We start from the raw sequence: 24,868 nt of genomic DNA, 5'->3' as shown, positions 1-24,868 counted from the left end.
TGCAAGCAAATTGCATCAATGGATTGAAAAGGTGGGGAAACAACCAGTAATTCCACGTTTTTTGCATTAAAAAAATTCTAATTTTAAAAATTTCTTAAAGTAGATTTCTATAAATCTCTAGCAAGTACACATTTGCTTATGAAGATACAAAGTAACTCTAAAAGGATGTATGACACAGATTACCTCAGAAGTAAGAATCGTAACACCACCTTGTAACTTTAGATAGCTTTTAAATTTTTAACATGCAAATGCAGGACGCATAAACTATCTTCAGTGTCAACAATAATAACCAAAACATGAACCTTACCTGCATGTTTTTATATACATATCTGGTCTCTGACAAGGGTAAAACACCTATCAAAAGTTGTCAGCAGTATTAAATAAATGACTAGTTAATTAAAATTAGGTTATCATGCAATAGATGGAAATACCAATATAAAGAAAAAAAAAATCACCAGTACAGAAAAAAAGCCTTAAAGACAAAAACCTCAAGTTTATATATTTACATAAAAACATCAGGGTATGCAGTTAACATGATGTAAATGTATTTTTATTTTTTATCATCTATAGGAATGTTAAAAGATATTTTGATTTGCATTTACACAGCTTAAGTATTATACAAATATTACAAATATAGCTGATTTCCAAGTTAATTACTACAATACTGAATAACAAGTACTTTAAAAGAAAACGTACAATGAACCCTTGAAAGCTTAAAAAAATTCCTGAAAAGTGTGTTAGAAGATTTCTTCATATTGAGCATTTTCAGAATTAGAACCAGTGTACATAGTTTTCCACTACATAACTTGTGCCCATTTAAAGAGATCTCAGTGGAATATTCATACAACTGAATTGCTTCTGGTCTTCAAATATGTGCACTAAAATGTCTGGGCTGTGTACACAACGCTGAATAGTTAAAACAACAGCAACTCAGCTGATCACCCAGTTTCAACACACAAGGTTTTTTTTTTTGGCTTTGTTTTGAGAAAACATCAGACAAATACTTTGCCTTTTCATCTAGGCAGTTAGTGTCACATATACAGATATAGCTTGATTTCTTGGATTTAATCAATACCGAAACAGCAAAATATTGATCCAAATCTATTTTAGTACCTTTGATCTAAATTAAAAGGAATTGTTTTGTATTACATTATAATTACTCTACAAAATACTAAAGTTATTTATAACTAATTTAAAATTTTGGTTGCTATAAGTTAACCTTATAACTTTATCAGTATTTGCTTCTAGAATCATTTTACTATAAATTAAAAATTGTTCTATTTACCAGCCCTTGTTCAAACAGCTCTTTTTCTTCTATCGTCCACTTTACTGAGTAACTGGCTGGTTTTGTAGGAGATTGTACCCTGAGGGGGAAAAAGAGGAATTGAAAAAAAATTTTCTGAAACGGAACATTCTACATTTATGCAGCTAAAGGTTATAGATAGCCATGAGCTAAATTCAATACTTTTGAGTCTAAGAATTAAAAAAAAAAAAGGCTGCAGCCTCTATCTCAGGGGGAAAATTTACCGTTAGGTATCCCTACTCAGGATGACAGAACCCCAAAACACACAATCTTTGGGTCTCAGTGAGAATAACACTAAAAGACAGCAAAGGAAACCAGTGTGATAAACAAATATGTAACCTCATTTCAACTGAAGACAAAGCAGCAGTTGTTAACACATTCCCAAATCCTCAAAGGCATGTAAGAGTTTCAAATAATTCCAAATATATACCATACTGATGAAGCTCACTAATTTAATTAAGCCATTAATCTTTCTATTACTTCACTTTATGACTGTTTAAATACAAAACCAAAGGCTGTTCACTACTCAAGCTCATGGGCAACTGCAAATACGTAAGTCCACCCTTCAGTGTACAAGTTTGAAAACACTAAATAATGGCAATGTTTTTCCAATCACCGGGAAAGGCAGACACTCCTCATTTAATGATCAAGTTCCGTACATAGAACTAGGTCGTTAAATAAATTGGTCAGTAAATGAAGAATTGTATATAGTATATGTACATTGCAATAATCAAAAAAAGAAATAGTCAAGGAAACTCCAACTAGATGACTTGGCTTTTATTTGTATAATTCTTACATGCAGTACTGTAATGTATAACAGAACATAAAACTACAGTACTATACTGTAGAATACAATCAGCAAAAATAATAGTACTATATAAACAAGGTGCACTGTACAAAAAGAAGATATTGAGGCTCCCTAAACAAGATGTACAGAACCGTACAAAAAGAAGACTGGTTGTAAGCCTGATGGGCAGGTTTTAAGTCCAAACAGCATGCCTCAGTCATAAGTCCAAACAGTTGTTAAACAGGTAGGTCATTAAATGAGGACTATCTCTAGTTAATTTGTCTAGATAATTCTTGAAAGCCAAATTCAAATTACAATTTTGTTCAAAATGATTTAAAATTAGTTGACAGAGCAATAAAAATCAAGTCAACTCATACTACATTAGATAAATTTCCCCCAAATCTATAGGAAACCATCTTTTCCATAATGTTGTGAATTGCTTCAACAGGGCCATATGAAAAAAACTGACAGTGTAAAATTATATTTATCACATTTCAACATCTATTCAAAAACCTTTATTTTTATATTTTATTTTTTAATCAAAAGGGCTTTTTTCTTTAGGCCAACTATGTTAAAAAATTCTCAGATAATTCTTAACCAATCAAAAAGGTTTTAAAAACATAAAACATAAATACAAACACGATTTAATATTCTGCACAGTGCACCAGATGAAAAAGTAAGGAAGCTTATAAAGAAGTTACAAAAGTGCAATTCAGACTTTAAAAGTGTAAACTGATATTACCTGTTCATGTGTTTTTTATTATCTTCTTTTCGATCAAGCCAGAATTTTCCCGGAAGAGATTTTTTAGATAAGTAATACCTGTGTAATTAAGGAAACTTTAAAAATAATATTTAAGTCATAATTCTTTTGTGACCAAAAATAAGCATTAAAGACTCATGAAAGTCAGACTTGTGAATTCAAATGAAACCAATTCCTTTCGAAGACTTTTTCAGGTTTGCAAAAATTACGATAAAAATGTTTATGCCTTACAGGATTGTTATATGGATTAGTACAAGTAAAGCCATACAACATAATACCTGCAAAAAATGTGTGCTACATAAATAGTAGCTTCTCTTATCTTCCTATTAGAAGTGACTAAGAGAAAAAGTATCCTCAATGTTTAACATGTTGACAATGGGGTAGGAATTCTTATCTGAATACTGGGTGGCTATCATGTGAATTCAATTGTTCCTGCTAGCTTGAACCACCAATGATACATGCATGACTCTCCCATCTGGCATCTTGTACCACTTCTCAAGGAGTTTCCAATTACAATAATGTAAAAGAGAGTGTTGATTTTAGCAGACCATATGTCACTGTATTTCAGTTCCTCAAGGAAAACATTAAAATGGTATAAAAAAATTATAATACAGGTAATGTGTGGTACAGCAGTTGTAAACATGTATTACATTAATCAGCAATTGGGTGTTTATAAAATTTCTATGTTAAAATTTAGATGACTGATAAACCATGAATGTAAATAAATTTCTTTTAATGAAATAAATTTGTCAATTACTGTAATAATTAATTGGTATGAATAGTATTAATATTTATATTTGGGCAGTAATTATTTAAATTCAAGCAACTAACTAGATTTGGTCCATTTATAGGCTTTTTATTAATTTTATTAGTAAAAAGACCGATAAAAGTGATTAGATCCATTTGTATCACCAATGAGACAGTCATGCACATATCACTGATGGTTCAAGCCGGAAGGAATGTGTGAAATCTGCCTTTTCTTAAAATATACAAGGAATATAAAAGATGAACTTGATCGATTGTCTAAGCTTATTTGGCACATCTGTTTCCGTATTTCTAAAGGTAACAGAAGAGTTCTTTAAAATTCTCTACCCCATTAAAAATAAAAAACATTTAGATAAAATCTACCAAAGAGCTCCCTCTCAAGGTCGTTGAAACTAGGCTACTGCAATACTGAAAAGTCTTCATTTAACAAGCATTTACTTACACTGTGTGTGTACGTGTGTGTGTGTACATCAGCTTTTATGCTAGGTACTATGTGAGGACAAAAATATAAATACATTTTATATGCATCATGCCTGTCTTCTAAGTAATAACCTGAAACTTTCATTAGTTGTTTCCATATCTGGAAAGAAACAAGTGACCATTTTAAGTGTTCATTTATCTAATTTAAAACTGCACTGTCCATACAGTAACCACAAATCACACTGTGACTTTGGAGCACTTGAAAACACAGAATGAACTGAGGTATAATATAAAAATAAAATATACACTGGATTTCAAAGACTTAATACAAACAAATACAAACAAACACAAGATAACAGACAAATAATGAAAATTAAGATACCATTAATAATATTTCCATATAAATTCAAAGTATATTTTGGGGTCTTTTTTTTTTTTTTTTTTTTTTTGAGATAGGGTCTCGTTCCGTAATTCAGGCTGCCATCAAACTCATGGTGATTCTCCTATCTCAGGCTCCCAAGGGCTGGGATTACAGGTGTGCACCACCATGCCTGGGTAAAGTACTTTATATTAAAATTAAATACATATAAATAAGATATATTAATAAAATGAATTCCAGCTGTTCTGCTTTTAAATGAGGTCACTAGGAAATTTTCAATTACATGTACCTCTCACTGAAAAGTAGTAATCTAGGTTATAACTCCAATGTTTAGGGGAGTTAGAGAATAGGAAAGCCTAAAAGGGGCTAGCCTATGATAACTAAAGGTAGAGGAACACTAAAATCAACATAGCAATAAATAGAAATAGGAGAAAAAGAAATTCCTTCTATTAAATAAATACTGGGTAAAAATCCAAGAAATGCAGATAGGAGTTAAAAATAAATCGGTATTAGATTACTATTTAACCTGTATAATTTATAAAATCAGAAACTGTTTTGTTCAATCCTCTCATTTTTTTTTTTGTTTATTTTGTTTTGTTTTTGGTGCCAGGGATCGAACTTGGGTCCTTGTGCTTGTTCAGCAGGTGGCAAAACCACTGAGCTAAATCCCTGGCCCAATCCTCTCATTATTACATATAAGAAAACAGACAAAAGAAATGAGGAAGAAGACAGAGGATGGTCCATGTTAATAAGGACCCAAAACTTGTGGGGAAAAAAAATAGTCCTACAGAATTTGCTTTGTGCTTTAAACTTAAGGTTCCTTTTACATAATGTACCCATAAATTACAGGGTAAAAAGTCAGAAGAACTTTCACATATTCTAATTCTGCGTCCTTGGACAAATAAACTTCTGAGTTTCAGTTTATATAACTTTGAAAATGCAAGCTTGGATTTAAGCTTCCAAATGATTCAAGTATTCTATAATTTCCACTCATAGTCACATATTATAAAGAGTTGGTTGATGACAGAAACTCAGAAACTTGTGTCAGGTCTAGACTCAGCAGTAAAACAGAACCTAAGGAATAAAATGCTGCTTTTTGCATAGATAAGCAACATATTACATTGCAGCCAGCTGTAGCCAAATAATACCCATTTAATGATTACATTAGCCTCTTCTGTAATTTTTGCATGGGCAGATTTTTAACCCTGAAATCTTTTTTTCTTATTGGTACATATTTTCCATACATAATGATCATATTTATCATAGGGAATCTGTACCTGTACATAGTATATCATTAATTTTCATTTTTTCCAATTCCCTTCCCCTCCCCTTCAACCTTTCTTTTCCTATTTATAGAAGCTTTGTTTCCATTTTTTTCCTTCCATTCGTTTTTTTACATTTCCTTTCCCTTCCTTCCCTCCCCCCTCCCTTGTTTCCCTTCCCATTTGAACATTTTCTTCCTACTTCCCAGTATCTGTCCTCCATTTGCTCCTTATTTACCCTTAGGATTTTTCACATGAGAGCAATAACGTGATATTTAGACCTGTGTGTCTTGTTAATTTCACTTAAAACTATTAACCCTGAAATCTTTAGTTCCTCACAAACATTAAAGGATACTGTTCTTCCAATAACATTTTCTCAATGACAGCTCTGTTCTCTTCACTGATGGTGCTATCTAGAGTCCAAGGCTATTTTTAAAAAAAGAATACATATATAATTACTTTTTGTTAAATAAAAAATATATGATACTATGATTACAAACAAGCACAGCTACTGTTTACTGAGCACACAGACATATCTTTGATTCTCATGCTAACACCATGAGATAGGTGGTAGTACTTCACAAACACATCCACAGCACTACTTGCATTTCCAGTGGAAGACAAGAGACTTTACATCCAATTCTATTAGAGTCCAAGGTTCATGCTCCCACTTAGGCAGGTAATGATAGCTATTATGTATGAGGAATTATTAGACATCATGCATTTGCTAGAAAAACTATTTCCAAAACTCAACTGGTTTTTCTCTTAGCCACAATCTCCTGTGGATCATACGTCATTTTCAACTCTCAAAGTGAAAAATTTTTGGCTCATGTCTTCTCCAGGCTTCAGATTGTTATATCCAACTGCTCACTCAAGATTTCCACCTGGATATCTAACTGGCTTCTCAGACTTAATCCATCACATATATCCACCTGCTTCTCCTCCACTTTTCCAGTCACGTAAAAGGCAGTCCAGACACTAAGTTTCTCCATCTAAAAACTAAGGAATCACTGCAGATTCGTTTTCCCTCAATCTCCACACCCAATCCACCATCCATTTCTACCTCCAAAATATAATCACATCTAAGCACTTCTAATTCTTCTGTGACTACGCAGGGCCAAATCACCATCATCAAATCTTAGATGAATGCAAATGTTTCCTAACTAGTTCCTTTGGGACCCCTCTTGTTTCCTTCTAATCTTCACCACAGCACTCAAAACAAATGTTATAAAAAATTGACTTATCTGCATAAAATCTGTATGAAATGTTTTGATGTTTCAGTTCATTCATAATACAATTAAATTCTTTAGCATAATCCAACCCCACAAATCCTGAATGATAGAGCTCTCTCCTGCCTTTCTAGCCTTGTCACATACTGTCACTCCTGTTGTTAATATGGCCTAGGTATGGAATAGATCTCTTTCAACTACACATTTTGCATTAGCTGGAATTCTTTCCTCCAATCTTTATCCATCTACATATTCTCATTACTTTTCAATTTAAATGTCACCTCAGAGCTTCCTTCACTAACAATTTGATCTCAAGTACCCCTACCTGGTACTCCCAGTGAGCACTGATTTGTTTATTTCCTTCATAATCTACAACTGTTTATCTACTTGTTTATCAGCCAAGTCCCCTTTGGAATATAAGCTCCTTGAGAGCAAGGACACATCTGTCATGATTAACTAACCTGGCCTAGGGTCTGACACACAGTAGTCAATAAATAACTGCCAAATGAACAAATGAATCCTGTGATAATCCCCATTTTTTACTTGAAGAAACCAAGTTTCACAAAAATGACAGAGCAAGAATTTATACTTAAATTTAGCTGGCTCCAAAACTGCTTTTCAACAAGCCATTTTTCAAAGTCAAAAGAAAAAAGTTACTTCTAACTTTAAACTATGAAAAATATTCTTACCTATTACCTTTGACTTTTGAGAACTAGCACTCAGTTAAAGAAAGAGGCACAATGGGCAATGAGTAACAGTTTAGGTCAATGGACATTTCATAAAATACTTACAATAAGGCCATTCGCATTTTTCCACGATGAATCAAGATAGTGTTCTTGTTGTAAAACTGATGCTGTACTTTCATCACTTCTGTAATAATTAAGGAAATGTGTATAAAAGTGACATTATATGAGTCTGTCGCTCTAACTCATATACGACAGTGGCTGGCAGGTTGAGGGGTCCTAAGTAAATAGTCCCCTTCTTTCCTTAACAAACAGATTTAACACTGCAGCAATGCCTCCTCTACTTTTGACCTGTGAGAAAAAAATTCTCATACACAGCAACTACAATATGTTCTGGAGCCATGAACCAACACTTTACTTTTGGCTGATAAGTATCCATATGAATGTAAAAACTCAACTCGGCAATTACATCTTTCAGCTATATCTAAACTATAAAAAACCACTATCTGCAGCACCACCCTTAAAACAAAGAACAAAACTCAGATGAAGAACAAAACTAGAAAATATCAGAAATTTTATTAACAATTCATATAACTTGAAAAAAATAACTCAGGTTATTTGGAGGATTCCTATGTACACAGAAGATCAAACTTTTGTTAATCCTATCATTTCTTTCATTGAACCAGTAAGCCACAATGTGTACCTTATATATTCTGGGATCCAAATATGATACAATTAAATTTAATATCAACAGATTGAATCTTTAATTAATCTTATAGTAGTTACAGATTATGGGACTGTTACAGCTTGTATCTAGATATCCCTCCACAGTCTCACACAATCAAGGTGGATCTTTTCGGAGGCTGGATCTAGGGTGTGATGCTGGGATTAAGGATGTGTGAATACTAAATTAGTCCACTGATTGGTTTAGCATAGTTCTGGGTGTGGATAATAGGAAGGCCCACCCTGGGTGTGGGTGGCACAACCCAAAAGGCAGGTAACCTGGAAGAGATAAAAGGGAAAGGAAGGGGTGCTACTGCTTCTACTGCTTCTTCATTTTGCTGCCTTCTCCCTGCCACGAACTGATTATCCTCTAAGATGCTGCTCTGCCATGCCACCCTGCTTTAGAGACAGCCAACTATGGAGTGAAACCTCTTCACATTGTGAACCAAAATAAACCTTTCTTCCTTTGACTTTGGGTGTCTGGTATTTTGTCTCAGCAATCAGAAAAGTAACCAAGACAGGAACTATCATTTTTCTCTACAATAAATTAAAAGCAGTAGTTTCTATTAACTGTTGATAGTAAACAAGTTTAAACTCAAGAGTCAACACTGATCTGGAAGAGGGTAAAGGATTCTGAGACTTATCAGCAGAAGGAAATGTTTACTCAAATAACTTGGTTTGCCATGAGGGCAGGAGGTGAGACTATTACCATGTTTTCTGTAGAAACCTTTTTACATAGCATTCCTTAATAAGGATTAGCAACATCCATACCCTGCTGTATGCATATGGATAGCTGTCTGAATTTCCACAGGTGTCACAAATTAACATGTTTAAGCCTTAAATCACCTTTCCTCCCAAATGTGCTAATCTCCCATTGTTCTGTACCTCAATGGCAGCCCTTCAGGACTTCTCTGAAGTACCAGTTTCAGACCTTATAGTTTTCCTGGCTGACTATCAGAGATAAAGCTGACAAGCCATTCATCCTCTTTGCTTTGTTTATCTTGACTTACCTCCATCTGACAGGTATGTAAGGTTTATTATATGTCTCATCCAACAAGAATATTAGCTCTGTGAGACCAGAAACTTGATTTTTATACCTGTTACTTCAGTATTTGTTGAATAAGTGAATGATGTAGTTGAGACATGGGTCACACAAGTCTCTAGTAGTTAGGAAATAAAGATTTTAATACAATACCAACTGGGAATTGAAGAGAGTAACATGATCAGTTTGGATATAAGAAAGGCCACTTTAACTTTGGGAAAGAATAAAGGGGCCCAAGGAGACAATGAGCAATAAAGAGAAAGTAAGTATAAAAATACTTCAGCAAGGTGGCAGTAATTTATCTGTAAAGAATAATCACTGTGACCAGGAAGAGTGAATACATTTGAAAGGATATTTATACAGAATGAAGTCTCTAATAAATGATATGATGGGGGAGCAGAAGGAGGTAAAGGAAAAGAATGAAGTTTAACTCTATACCTTTGGTGATTGATGGTTCATTGTTTTTTTAAGGAACGGATTTAATTTGGCTCACAGACTCATGGGGTTCATGGTACTTGTTTGACTGGAAACAGTGGAGAATCAGGTTTCATGAGGAAATATTTATGAGACTGAGGTGTTTGTGGGACATCCGAATGCTGATAGATTCAGAGTTGGGGGAATGAATTAGAAGCTCCGGATAAAGATTTGAGTTAGTGACAGATTTGGAAATAGCAGCATGTGTTAGGATGAACTTAGGAAACTGCCATTTTTGTAGGTCAAATATGTTAGAACACTGACAAAACGTCATATGGATCAACCTAACAGAAATTAAGTCTTGAGAGATGGTGTCACTAGCAGTGTGTTTTAAATTAATAGCCAAGGGTTCCTAATATACTACCATCAGCTGTTCAGTACATACAGTACTTCAGGGGGTATGTCACGAGACTTGAGTTCCAATACCTTAGGGCACCATTCACTAAAACAAGGTACTCCTTGAAACCAATAACCTTTAATCTTGCTTGTGTAAGACAGAGTATACGTACTATCACTAAAGCTCAAGAAAACAGGAAGAGAAAAGGAGAAAAATTAAATTCAATCAGAAAAATTAAAATAAACCTATGTGAGAGGCATACAGCCAAGGTCCTCAGGTAATGGTGTTTCCAAGGCTAATTCATTTCTTTCTGGAATGTGGGTAAATTCCCTACCCACTTAAATCAAATATGCAAAAATCACTTGACCAAGACTGAAACATTACACAACATGAACAATTATATTAAAGGCTCTCACATTTAATCTGCACAGCTTTGGAATGCTTTGCCTAAAAATCTGAAGGGAAACGACAAGTTTATCCTTCACATTTTTTATAGTGTTGTATTTAGGGTTCACCACTTTTCAATTCCCTGTTACTTAGTGCCTCACAGGCAGGGTTGAGGCTCTTCTCAATTCAGAGGCCCTGATAACAGGTTGGACTACATCAAACTGTCACTTTATAGGTAAAAAAATGTCTACTATTGGTAACTTCATATGGTTCAGCCTAGTAAGAGTTTTAAAAAAGTTGCTGATAGTTATAAATAACAAAGCTGGCTGCATTTAGACCTTCTGATTCTTACCCAGTTTAAGCCTCTTCCATTAGTAGTCACATTTCTCACTTGGAAAGCAAGGAATCAAAGAAGATTCTGATTCCAACCACACTGGCCTGTTTTGTGGGAATAAGGATTAAATACATTCTGATCTCTCATACCAACCTTAAGGATGAATGAAGCACACACCTATAAAGCATCTACGAAATGTTACAGCGCATTCTATCATTCTTTTATTTGATGTTCACATCAAACCTATGAGTACATAATTCTCAGTATCTAACAAATTGTCTGGCGTAAGGTTGCACAGCTAGTAACGGTAGGGCCAGCAATTGCAGAAAAAAACCTCAGAACGGTCCAGCTCTGAAACCTAGCCACTTTCCTTTAAGTCAAGCTACCTCTCCCGGAAGATTTTCACAACTATCGCTGTGGGGAAGAAAAGGTGACGTGACCCGTCTGAGGTCGCGCGGCTTGCCTGAGACGAGGGAGCGTCTCTAAGGTACACTCCAGGAGCCACCCTTGCTCCAGTTAGTTCAGGCCAGTGCTGGGGATTCTGAAGGGAATGGAGGAAAGAGCAAGGCCAAGGTGCACGGAAAAGGGGAGCGCCACAGCGCGCTGTGAGAGGCGAGGGACCATCTGCGCCAAAGTCGGCCGGCTCCGGAAAGCGCGAGCAGACAGCGCGGCCACTTCCGGGACGGCGGAGAACCGGCCCCGCGGACCGCCTTCTGCTACCCGCTCCCTCCACGGGCCCTCCGCCTTTCCCAGGCCCTCTCCTGGCATCCGCGACGCTCCCCGCCTAGCGACACCCAGTCTCTACGCCTCACCCTGGCTGTGCGCCCGACGCCACCACATCCCCTTCAACATCCACATCCGTCTCTTCGGCCGCCATGACAGCACCTGGCCCTGTCCGACCTCCCATAAGATATCGCGAGAGGTTGCGGCCCGGGGGGGCGGGGACTGTGCGTCATGGGGCGGGGCCTTGCGTCATGGGGCGAGGCTTCCAGAGGAAGGTGTGCAGAGAGCCAAAAGAGGAGGGTCGGCCTTTTCAGGGCTGTTTCCGGCGCCTCATTTCGCTGATGTGTGGAATGGGGATAGCAGCAAATATCTTTCTAGACTGATGAAAAACGCCAAACCTATTGTGTGAACCGTGTAAGTAAAACCTGGAGGGCTCTTTATCTGTTTAGTCTTTCTCTAAAGAAAGGGTCGTTTCGGGGCCGGGGATTTAGCTCAATGGTTTCGCTGCCTGCTGGGAAAGCGCAAGGACCCGAGTTCGATCCCCGGTGCCAAAAAACAAAAAACCAGAAAGAGTCGTTTACCGCTTATGTGAAGTACGGAACAACTTATGTTTCAACAGTCAACAAACAAAAACATAATTTATGATTGTGTGATTTTTTACAAATGTTTTTATGATTTAAAAATCACTCGTGATCGTTCATCCTTACACTGACCTCCTGAGGTAGACAGGGCTGATATCAGCACATATGGGGATACTGAGGCTCAGAAAATTGACATGCTTGTCTAGCGTCAGAGCTAGAAAACCAGGCTGTGACCATTAAAGGTGATGCTCAATTTGACAGGATTAAGAGATGCCTAGCAGATTACTAAAGCACATTTCTGGGTGTGTCTTTGGGGTGTTTCCAGAAATGATGGGCATGCAGGTCAGTAGAGTGAGAGCAAAGACCTGCCATGACTGTGGGTGGCGCCATCCGGTAGGCTATAGCCAGGATGGAAAGAAAAGAGAAGAAGGAGGATGCCACATACATTTCAAAAGCTCCATTCTGCTTGAGCAAGTACCTCTCTTGGTACTGCCATCGTCTGTGGACATCAGACTCCAGCTTCTTCAGTATTTCAACTGGGACTCACCTGCAACTCCAGGGAGCTTCCGGGCCTTCAGTCTTGGCCTGTTGCTACATCCTTAAACCCTCTTGTTCTGAGGCTTCTAGCTCCATGGTCTGAACACTTAGTAGATCCACTTTCCTGGAGAGGGTGCAGACAGTGATTGTGCGCTTTCCTCCCTCTGATCCTATAAGTCTATAATAAATCCCCTTGCAAATATATGAAAAAAAAATATAGTTCTCTATACTACTCTAACCAATACACAGGTCTTTCGGACTCTTTACTAAGTGCTCACCACATACACACACTGTTGTTAGGAGCTGTGAGGAATAAACATTATTTCTGCCAAGTAATTTAAGGCTTTTGAAGATATAGTATTATACATTACCCTTATGCATTCCTCTACATTAGCTCTACATTCATCTGCATCTCTCTTAGTTATTTTTCCTATTGCTGAGACAAAATACCTGACACCCACAAGTTAAAGGAAGAAAGGTTTATTTCAGCTTAGAATTTGTAGAGGTTTCAGTCCATAGTCAGCTGGCTTCAAGGCAGAGGAGCATGGCAGATGGGCTTCACAGAGGAAAAACAATTCATGGCAAGGCAGGCAGAAGGCAGTGAAGCAGTAAGCAGCAACAGCAAAACTGCCTTGTTTCTGTCCCTTTCTATTTCTTCTAGGCTACAGGCCTATTGATTGGTGCCACCCATACCCAGGATGGGGCTTCCATTATCCACACCCTTCATCCCAGTATCACATTCTTAATCCACATTCACATACCCAATCTAGCCATCTTTGAAACTCCCCACCCATGAGCACATAAGCCTTTGGGAGAGCATCTAGATGCAAGCAATAACAATCTCGGACATTGTTGTAATTGATAGTTCACTTGTCTGCCTCCCCCACTGGACTGTGAATTCTTTAAGAACAAAGACTCACCATTCAGTATGGTGTCTCATACATACTAGATGCGCAATAAATATTGAACAGGTGAATAAATAAGTCAATCAGTTAGCAACATGAGTTCATTTCCCACACTATTCTCAATTTGTCCCATCTCACCTTTGTTCTGAGGGCATTTGAATGTGATGATAGAGGATGGAGACAAAAATTTGTAAAGAGGGAGACCCAGGGCTCAGGCCACCAGACTGGTGCACTTCTGTTGTCCAAAGGTATATCCAGTGACCAGTTGGAGTGGTAGCACAATACCTGACACAGAGTAGCATTTTATGTTATTTGTTCAAATTTTTATTAGTACCTATTTGCCGTACATAATGATTACATTCTCACAGGGAATTTGTACTGTACATAATATGTCTTAATTCTTCCTTTTATCCCATCTCTTTCCCCTCCCTTCAACCCTTCTGCCCTTCTCCATTTACAAAAGCTTTGTTTCTATTTTCTCCCTTCTATTCTCTTTTTAAAAATGTTTTTGCACTTCCTTCTCTTCTACTTCCCCTCCTTGTTCCTCTTTCCATTTGCAAATGTACTTCCCTCTTCTCAATCTTTATCCTATGATTTGTTTCTTATTGTAGCATTGTGTATGACCCCCAGACAATCTAGGTATTCATGTACAAGGAAGATCAGTTGATCTTCACCTTGTCACCTTGGCAAAAGTAGTACACTCAGTGGTAACAATAGCATCACAGCCTGGAAAATGACAAACTATGATAACTAATAATATGCCACCTTTAACCCTAGGTACAAAATTTGTAGTTATATAACAAAATCTAAGACAAAACAGAAAATTATGTACAGTAAATATTCACTCAATAGAGCAATTTTACCCCAAGGGGAGAAAATTTAAAAGGGAAAAGAGGAAAAAATAGAGAAATAATAGAAAAGAAAGAGATTAGAAGTAAGGCTGAAGACGAAGATTACTCAACTCTCAGGAAACTGGTGAAGAAGACAGGAGGGCAGGAAAGAAGGAGAAAACAAAAGCAAGAAGGAAACAACAATACACTCACAAAAAACTAAAAACAAGCAATCAGAAACAAACCAACAAAAATATCCAAATGAACAACAACAACAAAAGACCAACAGCAAAGAAAAAAAAATTTCCCTGTAATTTCAAGACTGTGGTTCTCTTCTGAGGACTACAGTTTTGTGGCAGTGTATAATTCAAGGTGTGACTGTGCTCTCACTCATACAAGGAAGGCAGTCAAATCCCAGATCTGTGGTGGATAGTCCCAGTAAGGCAGCAGTAAGATTGGGATGGTGTGCTGTTCTGGGACTTTCAAATCCACAGGAGTTCAGGCTGGCCCTGGGCTCTGGTCATGGTCGTGGGGGCTGAATCATTTTGCTTACAACACTCTGAGTGTCTCTTGCCAGCCTAATCATGGCCCCCTGACTGTGGACATCTCCCATGTATGTCCCTCACCCAGTGAGTGTAGGAGTTTAATACTGGGAGCCCTGAGATGAAGCCAACCTGTGGCTGCTCTGAGTCCCAGGTTCAGTTGGCCCCTCCCTAAAATGGTGTCCAACCAAGCACCTTCTCCAGGACATATGCCAAACACTTGGACTGGAGTCACTCACCAGCTCTTGTAGTGCATGGCATCCACTGCTCTGTTCCACTGGTGGGCTTCTCTCTGAAAGCCTCTGAAATCACCTGCTTTCACTGTGGCTTTGTAGATTCAATCTTCCTTTCTCTCACCACCAGTCACGAGCTGGGGAGAAAGTGCAGATTGCTCTTCTTTCTCCTGCATTTGGCCTGACTCTTCAATTTTTCTGTAGAGAAAATGAATTTTCCCTTAAGACACTTCCTGGGTCCCAGGGATCGCCTCCCTACTTCTTTCCTTCCCCAGTGTCTAGTTTCTAAGTCTTGAAGAGGCTGATTTACTGCTGCCTACCCTTCCACTGGAAGTCCCTGAGAATAGCATTTTAAGATGCCTGTTGAATTTAAAGGATATGTCTTTCCCTGAGCTTTACACAGCAGGAAGGGATGGGACCCTGGCAAGACTCTCTGCATATAAGTCATCGTAAATGCGAATGACACCTTTTAGATCACAGCACAGATTCTGTGTGAATAGTGTTTCTTGAAACACAACACTGGAGGCTTTTCTGGTCTGGGGAAAAGCACTAGTAGGCACTGAAATATATGCGGGAGGAAGGAAAGCCCTGCACAAAATTCAGAGAGAACCCAGGTCATCTCAACAACTCCCTCATCAGAGACATGAGTTTGTAGCTTCCCCATGTATGTCTTGCACCATGCCCATGTTACTTGGCTTTACAGAAACAAGTTCTATAAGGATCTCTGTACAGCCACACCCACCAGGACAACGCTACAACCTCATGTGTAGGTTAAATCTAGAGGTTTGGCCTGCTTTTAAAAATGTCCTGTTGAAAGACCCAGCAAGTAGTATGAAAGCAGAACAAAGAATTCAGAATTGGTACTCTATCAATACTTGTTGAGTTCCTACTGTATTAGATACTGAGGGAATGGCATTAAATAAAAGTGACTCTGTGTCTGTCCTTGTAAAGTCAATCAGATATGCAAGTTTAAGACAATGTAATGAGTTCAATGAGGGAGGCCTTACAGCTTGTCTTATTCTGTTTTCTGTTGCTGTAACAGAATACCACTGACAGGGTAAATTGTACATAATAGAAGTTTATTCAACCCATGGTTCCAGAGGTTGGGAAATCCGAGAACATGGCACCAGCACCTATGGAGCCTGTGAGCTGTGTTGTAACAAGGCAGGAGGGAAAGTGGGCACACAACGATGGAGAGAGAGATCATGTCACCTTTCTGTTTTAACAAGTCTTCTCCCACAATAACCATCTCACTCCTGCAATAATGACATCAATCCATTCATGAGAGTGGTAACCCAGTCATCTCATAAAGATTGTTCATCTGGTGGCAATCACAATTAAATTTCAACATGAATTTTGGACTGGACATTCTAGCCATGGTGCAGGCTGATGTGAGATCACAGTGGAGGGCACTTGGCCCGGAAGGAACCTCTCCCATACCGTACTTCTGAGGAGGATATTGATCAGTCAGAATTTGAAAACAAGGTTCTAGACTCTAGGAGATAAATATATAGAGACCCTTGTCTCTAACTTGAACCAGTGGAAAAAGTTTAGAGAGAATACTGCAATGCCTGCTGCTCATAGAACCACGAATAGTGTTTATTTCCACTGACCAGCCTGGATAGCCTCATGATTCATGAAGCTCTGCATAGACAAGGAGGATATTGCCTAAGTAGTGGAGAATAATTAGCTTTAGGCAGAGCATTGCTTTTCTACTTGCTAGCAAATCTTAAAAGACAAGACTTGAAAAGGTCAAACTGTTTCCAGATAACACGACTGTGTATGCCCCAAAAGCCTCAAGAGTATTTATAGAAATAAAAATAAATGCAGCCCTCAGCAAGGTAAAATTTGCTGTCTGACACCCAATTACTAGGCATGAAAAGAAGAAAATATGAGTCAGAGTAAGGAAAAATAAATAAATTCAACTCCATTCAGTACTGACACAGATGTTAGACTTACCAGACTAAGATGTTAAAAGATTTTTTAAAAAACTATTTCATATGTAATACAAGTAGATATTAATATAGAAAATATTTTTTAAAAAGCATTCTTCTTACTTCTATGAAAAAATAAAGCAAAATTTCATACCAAATTAATTAAAGAATGACATTAGTTAATACACTGTGTACCATAATCTTAAAAGAATGGCCAAAAAGTCAGAGTATAAGTCATAGACAAAAAAAGACTCTTAGAAAAAAGAAACAAGTAGGTAATAGCACAAAACTTTTTTTCAATGAACTAAGAGGACCTAGCAGCATAAATGAAACAAATTAGCATATATATTGAAATATTTTGGAAACCACAGAATATATAGATTGGGGAATTATTAGAACTTCTCCCTACTTCCGATTCCTCTCTCTTCTTTGTTTATGTTTTCTTTAACATTTAGTAGAAACTATGTACAATAAATTTTTGCTGTATTTTACATAAGATACCCACCACAGAAATTTACATAGATTAGAAGGAAGATAGATGGTTAAGGGGGGCCCAATCCTGTGGGATATTTTCTCAGAGTATGAAAGTTGGAGTTCAGTTGGGGAAAAGGGTGCAGATTGCCAGAGTAAGTGGATGTTTTAAAAAGCTAGCATGCAGGCCTTTGGGTAGATAATCAGACACTGGGACCACCAATATTTCAAAGGCGCCATTCTTAAACACAGCCCCTGCCTAGTCGCCTATGTGGATCCTTGCCTGTGACTTAGGAAATACCATTTCAAAGATGTCTTTCTCATTAGGCAGAGTCTCAAACATTCATTCAATCCCAGACATACGGATGACCTCTCCTCCTTGCCCAGAATAGGAAGAAACCAACAACTTTTGGATACTACTGACCCATTTATCTCCACTTTTGATCTCTCACACCAGAGAAACAATGGGGCACTCAAACATGTGTGTCCAATTTATTTCACTTAGGAGTGTGATCTCGAGGTACATCCATTTAGCTATATATGTGTGAAGCTCATACTTCTTTATGGCAGAGTAATATTCCACTGTATAAAAAAACCCCACATCTTTATCCACTTGGTTGATGGACATTTGGGCTGTTTCCAAGACTTAACTATTACAAACTGTGCTGCTATAAACATGGTTGTGCATATATCACTGTGGTATGATGCTTTTAATTCTTTTTTTTTTTTTTTGATACCAGGGATCAAACTTAGTACCTTGCGCTTGCGAGACAGGCACAGGCTTTTAATTCTTTTGAGAAGATACCAAGAAGAGGAATAGCTGGGTCAAATGGAACCTCTAGTTTTAATTTTTTGAGAAATCTCCACATTGATTTCCACAGTAGTTGCACCAGTCTGCACTCCCACCAACAGTGGAGAAGGGTTCCTTTCCCCCCAGGCCCACCAGCATTTGTTATTGGTTGATTTCTTGATAGCAGCCATTCTTTCTGGAGTGAGATGGAATCTCAGCATTGTTCTAATTTGCATTTCACAAATGACCAGAGATGTTGAACATTTTTTCATATATTTATTTTCTGTTTCTACTTCCTCACCTGAGAAACCTCTTTTCATTTCAGATGCCAGTTTTTGGAATGGATCTTAAAATTTGGAGGGTCTCATTTTTTTTTTTTAACCTCTTCATATATTCTAGGTAATAGTGCTTTATCTGATGAATACCTGGTAAAAAAAATTTTTCCCATGCTGTGGGTCATCTCTCCACTGTGTTGGTGGTTTCTCTTGCTGTCCAAAAGATTTTTAATAAGATGAGGTTGTTGATTCTTTGTAGTATTTCTCATGCAGTCTGGGTTTTGTTCATGAAGTCTTTGCTTACTCCTATGTCCTCAAGTGTTCTACCTATTCTCTCTTCCAGGAGATTTAGTGTTTCCATTTTAATACTTAGATCTTTGATTCATTTCAATTTTGGGTCAGTACACGGTGAAAGATATGGGTCTGGTTTCAATGTTTGGCTTGTGGAAAGCCAGTTTTTCCAGCACCATTTTTTAAAGAGGCCATCTTTCTTCCAGTGAAAATGTTTGGCTCCTTTGTGAAAGATTAGATGGCTGAGTATGTCTGGAGTTGTTTCTGGGTCTTCTAGTCTGTTTCATTAATCCTGAGGTCTGTTCTTTTGCCAATGCCATGCTGTTTTTATCACAGTAGCTTTGTAGTATAATTTTAGGTCAGGGATTGTGATTTCCTGCCTTTCCCTTGTTACCCAGAATTGCTTTTGCTATTCTAGGTCTCTTTTGATCCCAAATTAATAGTAGGATTATTTTTTCTAATTCTGTGAGATATGCTGTTGGAATTTTGATTGGTATTGCATTAAATATGTATAACAATTTTGAAAGTATGGCCATTTTCACTATATTTGTTCTTCCTATCAAAGAACAAGGGATATCTTTATCTTTCCATTTTCTGATATTCTCTTCCATCTCCTTTTTCAGAGTACTGTAGTTTTCAATATAGAGGTCTTTACTTCCGTCATTAGATTGATTCCTAGGTATTTCATATTTGGAGGATGCTATTGTGAAGGGGGTTGTTTCTCTAATTTCTCTTCAGTGAGTTTGTTATTTGTGTACAGGAAGGATATTGTTTTTTGAGTGTTGACTTTGTATCCGGCTGCACCACTAAATTTGGCTATCAAATCTAGAAGTCTTTTGATGGTGTTTTTGGGGTCTTTTATGTAGAGTATGATGTCATTGGCAAATAATGATAATTTAACTTCTTCCTTTCTGGTCCTTATTCCTTTTATTTCTTTCTCTTGTTTACTTGCTCTGGCTAGTGTTTTCAGAACTATATTAAACAAGAGTGGTGACAGTGGACATCCTTGTCTTGTTCCTGATTTTAGAGTGAAACCTTTCAGTTTTTGTCTAGTTAGTACAATGTTGGCTGATGGTTTGTCATACATGCCTTCTATCAGATTGAGATAAAGACCATCTATACCAATTTTCTGTAGGGTTTTTATCGTAAATTGGTGTTGGACCTTGTCAGATGCTTTTTTTGCATCTATTGTGAGGATCGTATGGTTTTTGTCATTGTCATTGTTAATATAGTGCATTACATTTATTGATTTGTGTATATTGAACCATCCCTGGATCCCTGGAGTAAATCCAACTTGGTCAGGGTGTATAAACTTCTTGATGATTTGCTGCATTCTGTTTGCCAGTATCTTATGGAGGATTTTTGCATCTATGTTCATTAGGGAGATAGACCTGTAGTTCTCTTTTTTGGTTGGTTCCTTCTCCGGTTTTGGAATCAGGGTAATACTCACTTCCAGGAATGGTTTTGGGAGTACTGCTTCCCTTTCAATTTCATTAAAGAGTTTAAGAAGTAGTGGCATTAGATATTCTCTAAATTTCTCATAGAATTCAGCAGTGAATCCGTAAGGGCCTGGGCTTTTCTTTGTTGGTAGGTTTTTAATTACCTCTTCAATTTCTTTGGCTGATATTGGTTTATTTAGAATGTGTATATCTTCTTGATTCAGTTTTGATAATTCATATGTTTCTATATATTTTTTCTGTATTTTCCATCTTATTAGAGTATAGATTCTTGAAGTAGGTATTGATGATCTTCTGTATTTCTGCAGGCTTTGTTGTGATTTCACCCTTTTTATTCATAATTACATGGATTTGTGTCTTTCTCTTTTTTTGATAAGGTTGGCTAAGGGATTTTTAATTTTATTTAATCTTTCAAAGAACCAATTCTTCCTTTTGTTTTGTTTTTGTTTTTGTGTTTTTGGTATTGGGGATCGAACTTAGAACCTTGCGCGTGCGAGGCAGGTGCCGGAACCACTGAGCTAAGTCCCCAGCCCCGAACCAATTCTTTGATTCAGTGATTCTTCATATTTCTTTTTTTAGTCTCCATTGCATTAATTCCTGCTCTGATTTTTATACTTTCCTCCCTTGTATGAGCTTTGGGCTTGACTTGCTCTTCTTTTTCTAGAAGCTTGAAGTTCAACATTAGGTTGTTGGTGTGAGCCCTCTTTGTTTTCCTGATACGGTTGTTCACTATATAAATTTCCCTCGAAGGAATGCTTTTGTAATGTTCCATAGGTTCCAGCATGTTGTACTGTCATTATTGTTTAATTGTAGAAACTGTCTTGATTTCTTCTTTTATTTCATCTGTGACCCACTGGTTTTTCAAGAGGGTGTTATTTCATGTCCTTGTGTTTATAAAGTTCTTGTGGTTTCTTTTGCCATTGATTTCCAATTTCTTTGCAGTATGGTCCGATAAAATGCATGGGATAATTTCAATTCCTTTGCATTTACTTAAGCATGTTCTATGAGCTAGTATGTGATCTATTTCAGAGAATGTCCCATGTGCAGCTGAGAAGAATGTGTATTCTGATGCTGTGGGGTGGAACACTCTGTAGGCATCTACTAGGTCCATTTGTTCAAAAGTTTGACTACTTTATTGTCGATTTTTTTGTCTATTTGTGATAGTGGGGTATTGAGGTCCCCCATCACAACTGTATTTGTACTTATATTATGATTTTTCATGTCTGTTAATATTTGTTTTATAGTTGAGTGCACTGCTATTTGGTGCACATATATTTATGATTGTTATCTCTTCCTCTTGGATTGTTTCCTTTACAGGGATGGAGTGACCTTCTTTGTCTCTCTTAATCAGTCTTGGCTTGAAATCCAGTTTGTCTGCAAATAGAATAGCTACCCCTGCTTTTTTCTGGGCTCCTGTTAGATGGAATATTGTTTTCCATCCTTTGTCTTTCAGTCTATGAATTTATTTATTTATTCATTTTTTTGGTACCGGGGATCAAACTTGGGTCTTTGCCCTTGCGCAGCAGGTGCCGAAACCACTGAGCTAAATCCCCGGCCCTGAAATTGTGTTTTAATTAAATGTGTTTATTGTATGCAGCATATTATTGGATCTTGCTTCTTGATCCATTCTGCCAGTGTATTTCTTTTGATTGGTGAATTGAGACCATTAACACTGATGGTTATAATTGATATGTGTTGTCTTATTCTGTCATGTTATTTTCCTGTTGTTGGCTTCCTTCTTTCCTTTTCTGTTTAATTTCTTGCCTTGCCTAATGGATTTATTCTGTTGGGGTTCAGGGAGTTGTACTCCTTGCTGTCTTTTTCTAGAGTATCCTTCAGAAAACTTTGGAGTGCTGGTTTGTTGGTCATGAATTTCTTCAGCTGTTCTTTGTCATGGAAGTATCTTATTTCTCCATCAGTTTTGAAAGATAGTTTTTCAGGGTGCATCAATCAGGGTTGGATGTTGTTTTCCTTTAGGGCTTGAAATACTTCACTTCAAGCTCTCCTTGACTTGAGAGTTTGTGTTGAGAAGTCTGTTGTGGTTCTGATGGGCTTTCCTTTATAGGAGATTTGTTTCTTTTCCCTAACAGCTTTTAATATTCTGTCCTTGTGTTGAATTTCTGGAATCTTGACTATTATATGCCTTGGGCAAGATTTTACTGGTCATGGCTAATTGGAGTCTTATATGCCTCACTTACCTGTATGTCAAATTCTTTTCCCCTGTTTGAGAAGTTTTCTACCATTATTTCTGAGAATAGATTTTTTTTAATGTCATTTGCACTATCTCCTGCTTTTTCATTGACTCCAATTAATCTTAGTTATTTTTCTTTGCATCATCTAGTAGCTGCTGGATTGATCTCTCTTGGTCCCTTGCTATTTTTAAGAAATTTCTCTTTTCATGATCATTAACTGCAATCCTGTCTTCTTATCTGATAGTCTGTCCTCACATTGGCTCATTCTGCTGTGTACTATAAATGGAATTTTTAATCTCCTGGGAATCTGTTTGAATCTGTTTCATGGGTTCAATTTCTTTCCTATGCCAGGTGTTCATGGTTTCTATTTCTCTTCTATGCTGGGTGTTCATGGTTTCCATCATGATCCTGAGCTCTTCTATTTTTTATCTGTATCTGCTCTAGGGTCACTGAGCAAGTCTTTCTTTCTGGTCACCATCTCTGTCCTTATGTGGAAAATTATTTCTGCTTTGATTTTTTTCTAGAGCCTTGGTCATCTGCTTTGTTACTTCTGAAGTTACCACTTCAGAGAGTCCAGGTGAGTGGCTTTCAGACTGTTCCACCTCATCACCCCCTTGGTTTGCCTTTGGTGAGCTGAACACTTTGGGGTGGGGGTTGCATCCTATTTAAGTGTCTTCTCATTTTCTATTTTTTTAAAGTTTGATTCCTGTGTTGATACTTGTAAATTGCTTATGGTGGGTAGCTTTATTGCTATATTCAAACTCTTAGGAAATGACTACTTCTCAGAAGCATCTTCCAGGTTTGAGTCTGTTGCAAGATCCTACCTCTTCAATTTATTGGGGATGAGAAGTTTCTGGCTACTTGGTCCAGCTGCCAGTTCTTTGGCACTGGCCTACAGGGTTTTTTTGTTTTGTTTTTACGACCTTTAGGCAATCTCAGTCTTGGTATACCAGGAGGAACAGTTGATTAGCACAATTATGTTACCTTGGCTAAGGTAGTACAATCAACAATAACAATAGGATCAAATACAGCCTAGAAAATGACAAACTGTGATAACTATTAATTTAGTAACTTTAACTGTATGAACTAGATTTGTGGTTATATAATGAAATTTAGAATGTATCCAAAAATTGTATACAGTAAATAAGTCCTTAGTATGGTGATTTTACCCTTAGGGAAGAAGATTTAAAAGGGGTTAGGGGAAAAAAACAGAGATAGAAGAAGAGGAAGAGATCAGAAGCAAGGCTAGAGGACAAACTTTAGGAAGATGGTGGAGAAGGCAGGTAGGAAAAAATAAATAAAAACAGAATAACAAAAAAAAACCAAACTAGAAACCATGTTCAAACAATCAAGAAAAAAAACAAAACAAGAACAAGAAAGGAGGGCAAAAAGAAAGAAAAAGTAAAAAAAAGAAATGAATGAAAAATGTCCAACTCAAGGTATGTGTGTCTCTGTTGTTACTGCTAGGCAACATGGGCAAACAGAATCATGAGCCAAATTGATGAATCCCTGCAAGTCAGCACAGTTTCATAGTGGGGTAGTGGAAATATCTTTCAAAAGCGAGGGTGACATAAATACTTTTTAAGGATATACAAAATTTAAAAGAATAAGGAACATTAAAGGACATCTTTCAGGCAGAAGGAAATAAAAATCTGGATCTACATAAAAGAATGAAGAGCACAGGTAGTAGTAACCACACAGGCACATGTGTAAGATTTTCCCCTTAGTATTTAAATCTCTTTAAAAGAGTATTAACTTTTTAAAAATAACGACAATGTAGTATGGCATTTATAATATATGTAAATAAAATATGTGACAATAATAATGTAAAGTATAGGAGAGAAATGCAAGTACAACATTGTAAGGTTTTTACACTATATGAGAAGTGTATCACTCAAATATACTATCATAACATGCTAAATATCACTTGAATATACTATTATGAGATATTATATATAGTATAAACCTTAGCACAATAACTAAAATAACAAAACAAACTTTGACTGTTAAAAAATTTTAAATGTATTAATATATTATTTGTATTTTGTAAAGCAATAAATGGGGAGGTGGCTATTAACTTGCTGAGATATAGTTCTACCAATTAATGGAGCAGGAATTCAACTCAATGCCAACTTGAAAAATGTTATTTTTCCCACATCAGACTGTCTTTCTAGTGTGTGCATGTCTGTGCACACACATACCTGTCTTCAAAGTTAAAGGGG

The 24,868-nt window shown here is 37.0% G+C and overlaps 1 protein-coding gene and 1 long non-coding RNA gene across 15 annotated transcripts in view; one reads left to right on the top strand and one right to left on the bottom strand.

The window, feature by feature from the left end:
- The window catches only part of Mysm1 (Myb like, SWIRM and MPN domains 1), a 40,037-nt gene extending 28,199 nt beyond the window's left edge, over positions 1 to 11,838 (bottom strand). For 3 of the 7 annotated variants that reach the window (XM_013067406.3, XM_021248229.2, XM_013067409.3), the window contains exons 1-5: positions 11,698 to 11,832; positions 7,697 to 7,775; positions 6,032 to 6,102; positions 2,833 to 2,910; positions 1,286 to 1,364 (exon numbers count right to left, since the gene is read on the bottom strand). In XM_013067406.3, coding sequence (XP_012922860.3) covers positions 1,286 to 1,364; positions 2,833 to 2,910; positions 6,032 to 6,102; positions 7,697 to 7,775; positions 11,698 to 11,792 — 402 coding nt within the window. In that variant the 5' untranslated portion in view covers positions 11,793 to 11,832. Of the gene's footprint in view, positions 1 to 1,285; positions 1,365 to 2,832; positions 2,911 to 6,031; positions 6,103 to 6,430; positions 6,676 to 7,696; positions 7,776 to 10,903; positions 10,990 to 11,697 lie in introns of all 7 variants that reach the window. The other 4 variants (XM_087214663.1, XM_087214662.1, XM_087214664.1 and 1 more) reach the window with 4 other exon arrangements.
- Positions 11,839 to 11,844: 6 nt separating this feature from the next.
- LOC101722547 (uncharacterized) overlaps positions 11,845 to 24,868 on the top strand; it is a 39,015-nt gene continuing 25,991 nt past the window's right edge. For 2 of the 8 annotated variants that reach the window (XR_015452540.1, XR_015452539.1), the window contains exons 1-2: positions 11,877 to 12,022; positions 23,171 to 23,223. This is a non-coding gene — a long non-coding RNA (uncharacterized LOC101722547). Of the gene's footprint in view, positions 12,023 to 23,170; positions 23,224 to 24,868 lie in introns of all 8 variants that reach the window. The other 6 variants (XR_002390894.2, XR_001182636.3, XR_002390893.2 and 3 more) reach the window with 6 other exon arrangements.

The sequence above is a fragment of the Heterocephalus glaber genome, unplaced genomic scaffold (genome assembly GCF_053883595.1).
Source record: "Heterocephalus glaber isolate CG9 unplaced genomic scaffold, H.glaber_assembly_v1.0 deba00001447, whole genome shotgun sequence".
Classification (NCBI taxonomy): Eukaryota; Metazoa; Chordata; class Mammalia; order Rodentia; family Bathyergidae; genus Heterocephalus; species Heterocephalus glaber.
Note: the sequence above shows the minus strand (reverse complement) of the source record. Positions and strands in the feature narration are given on the sequence as shown.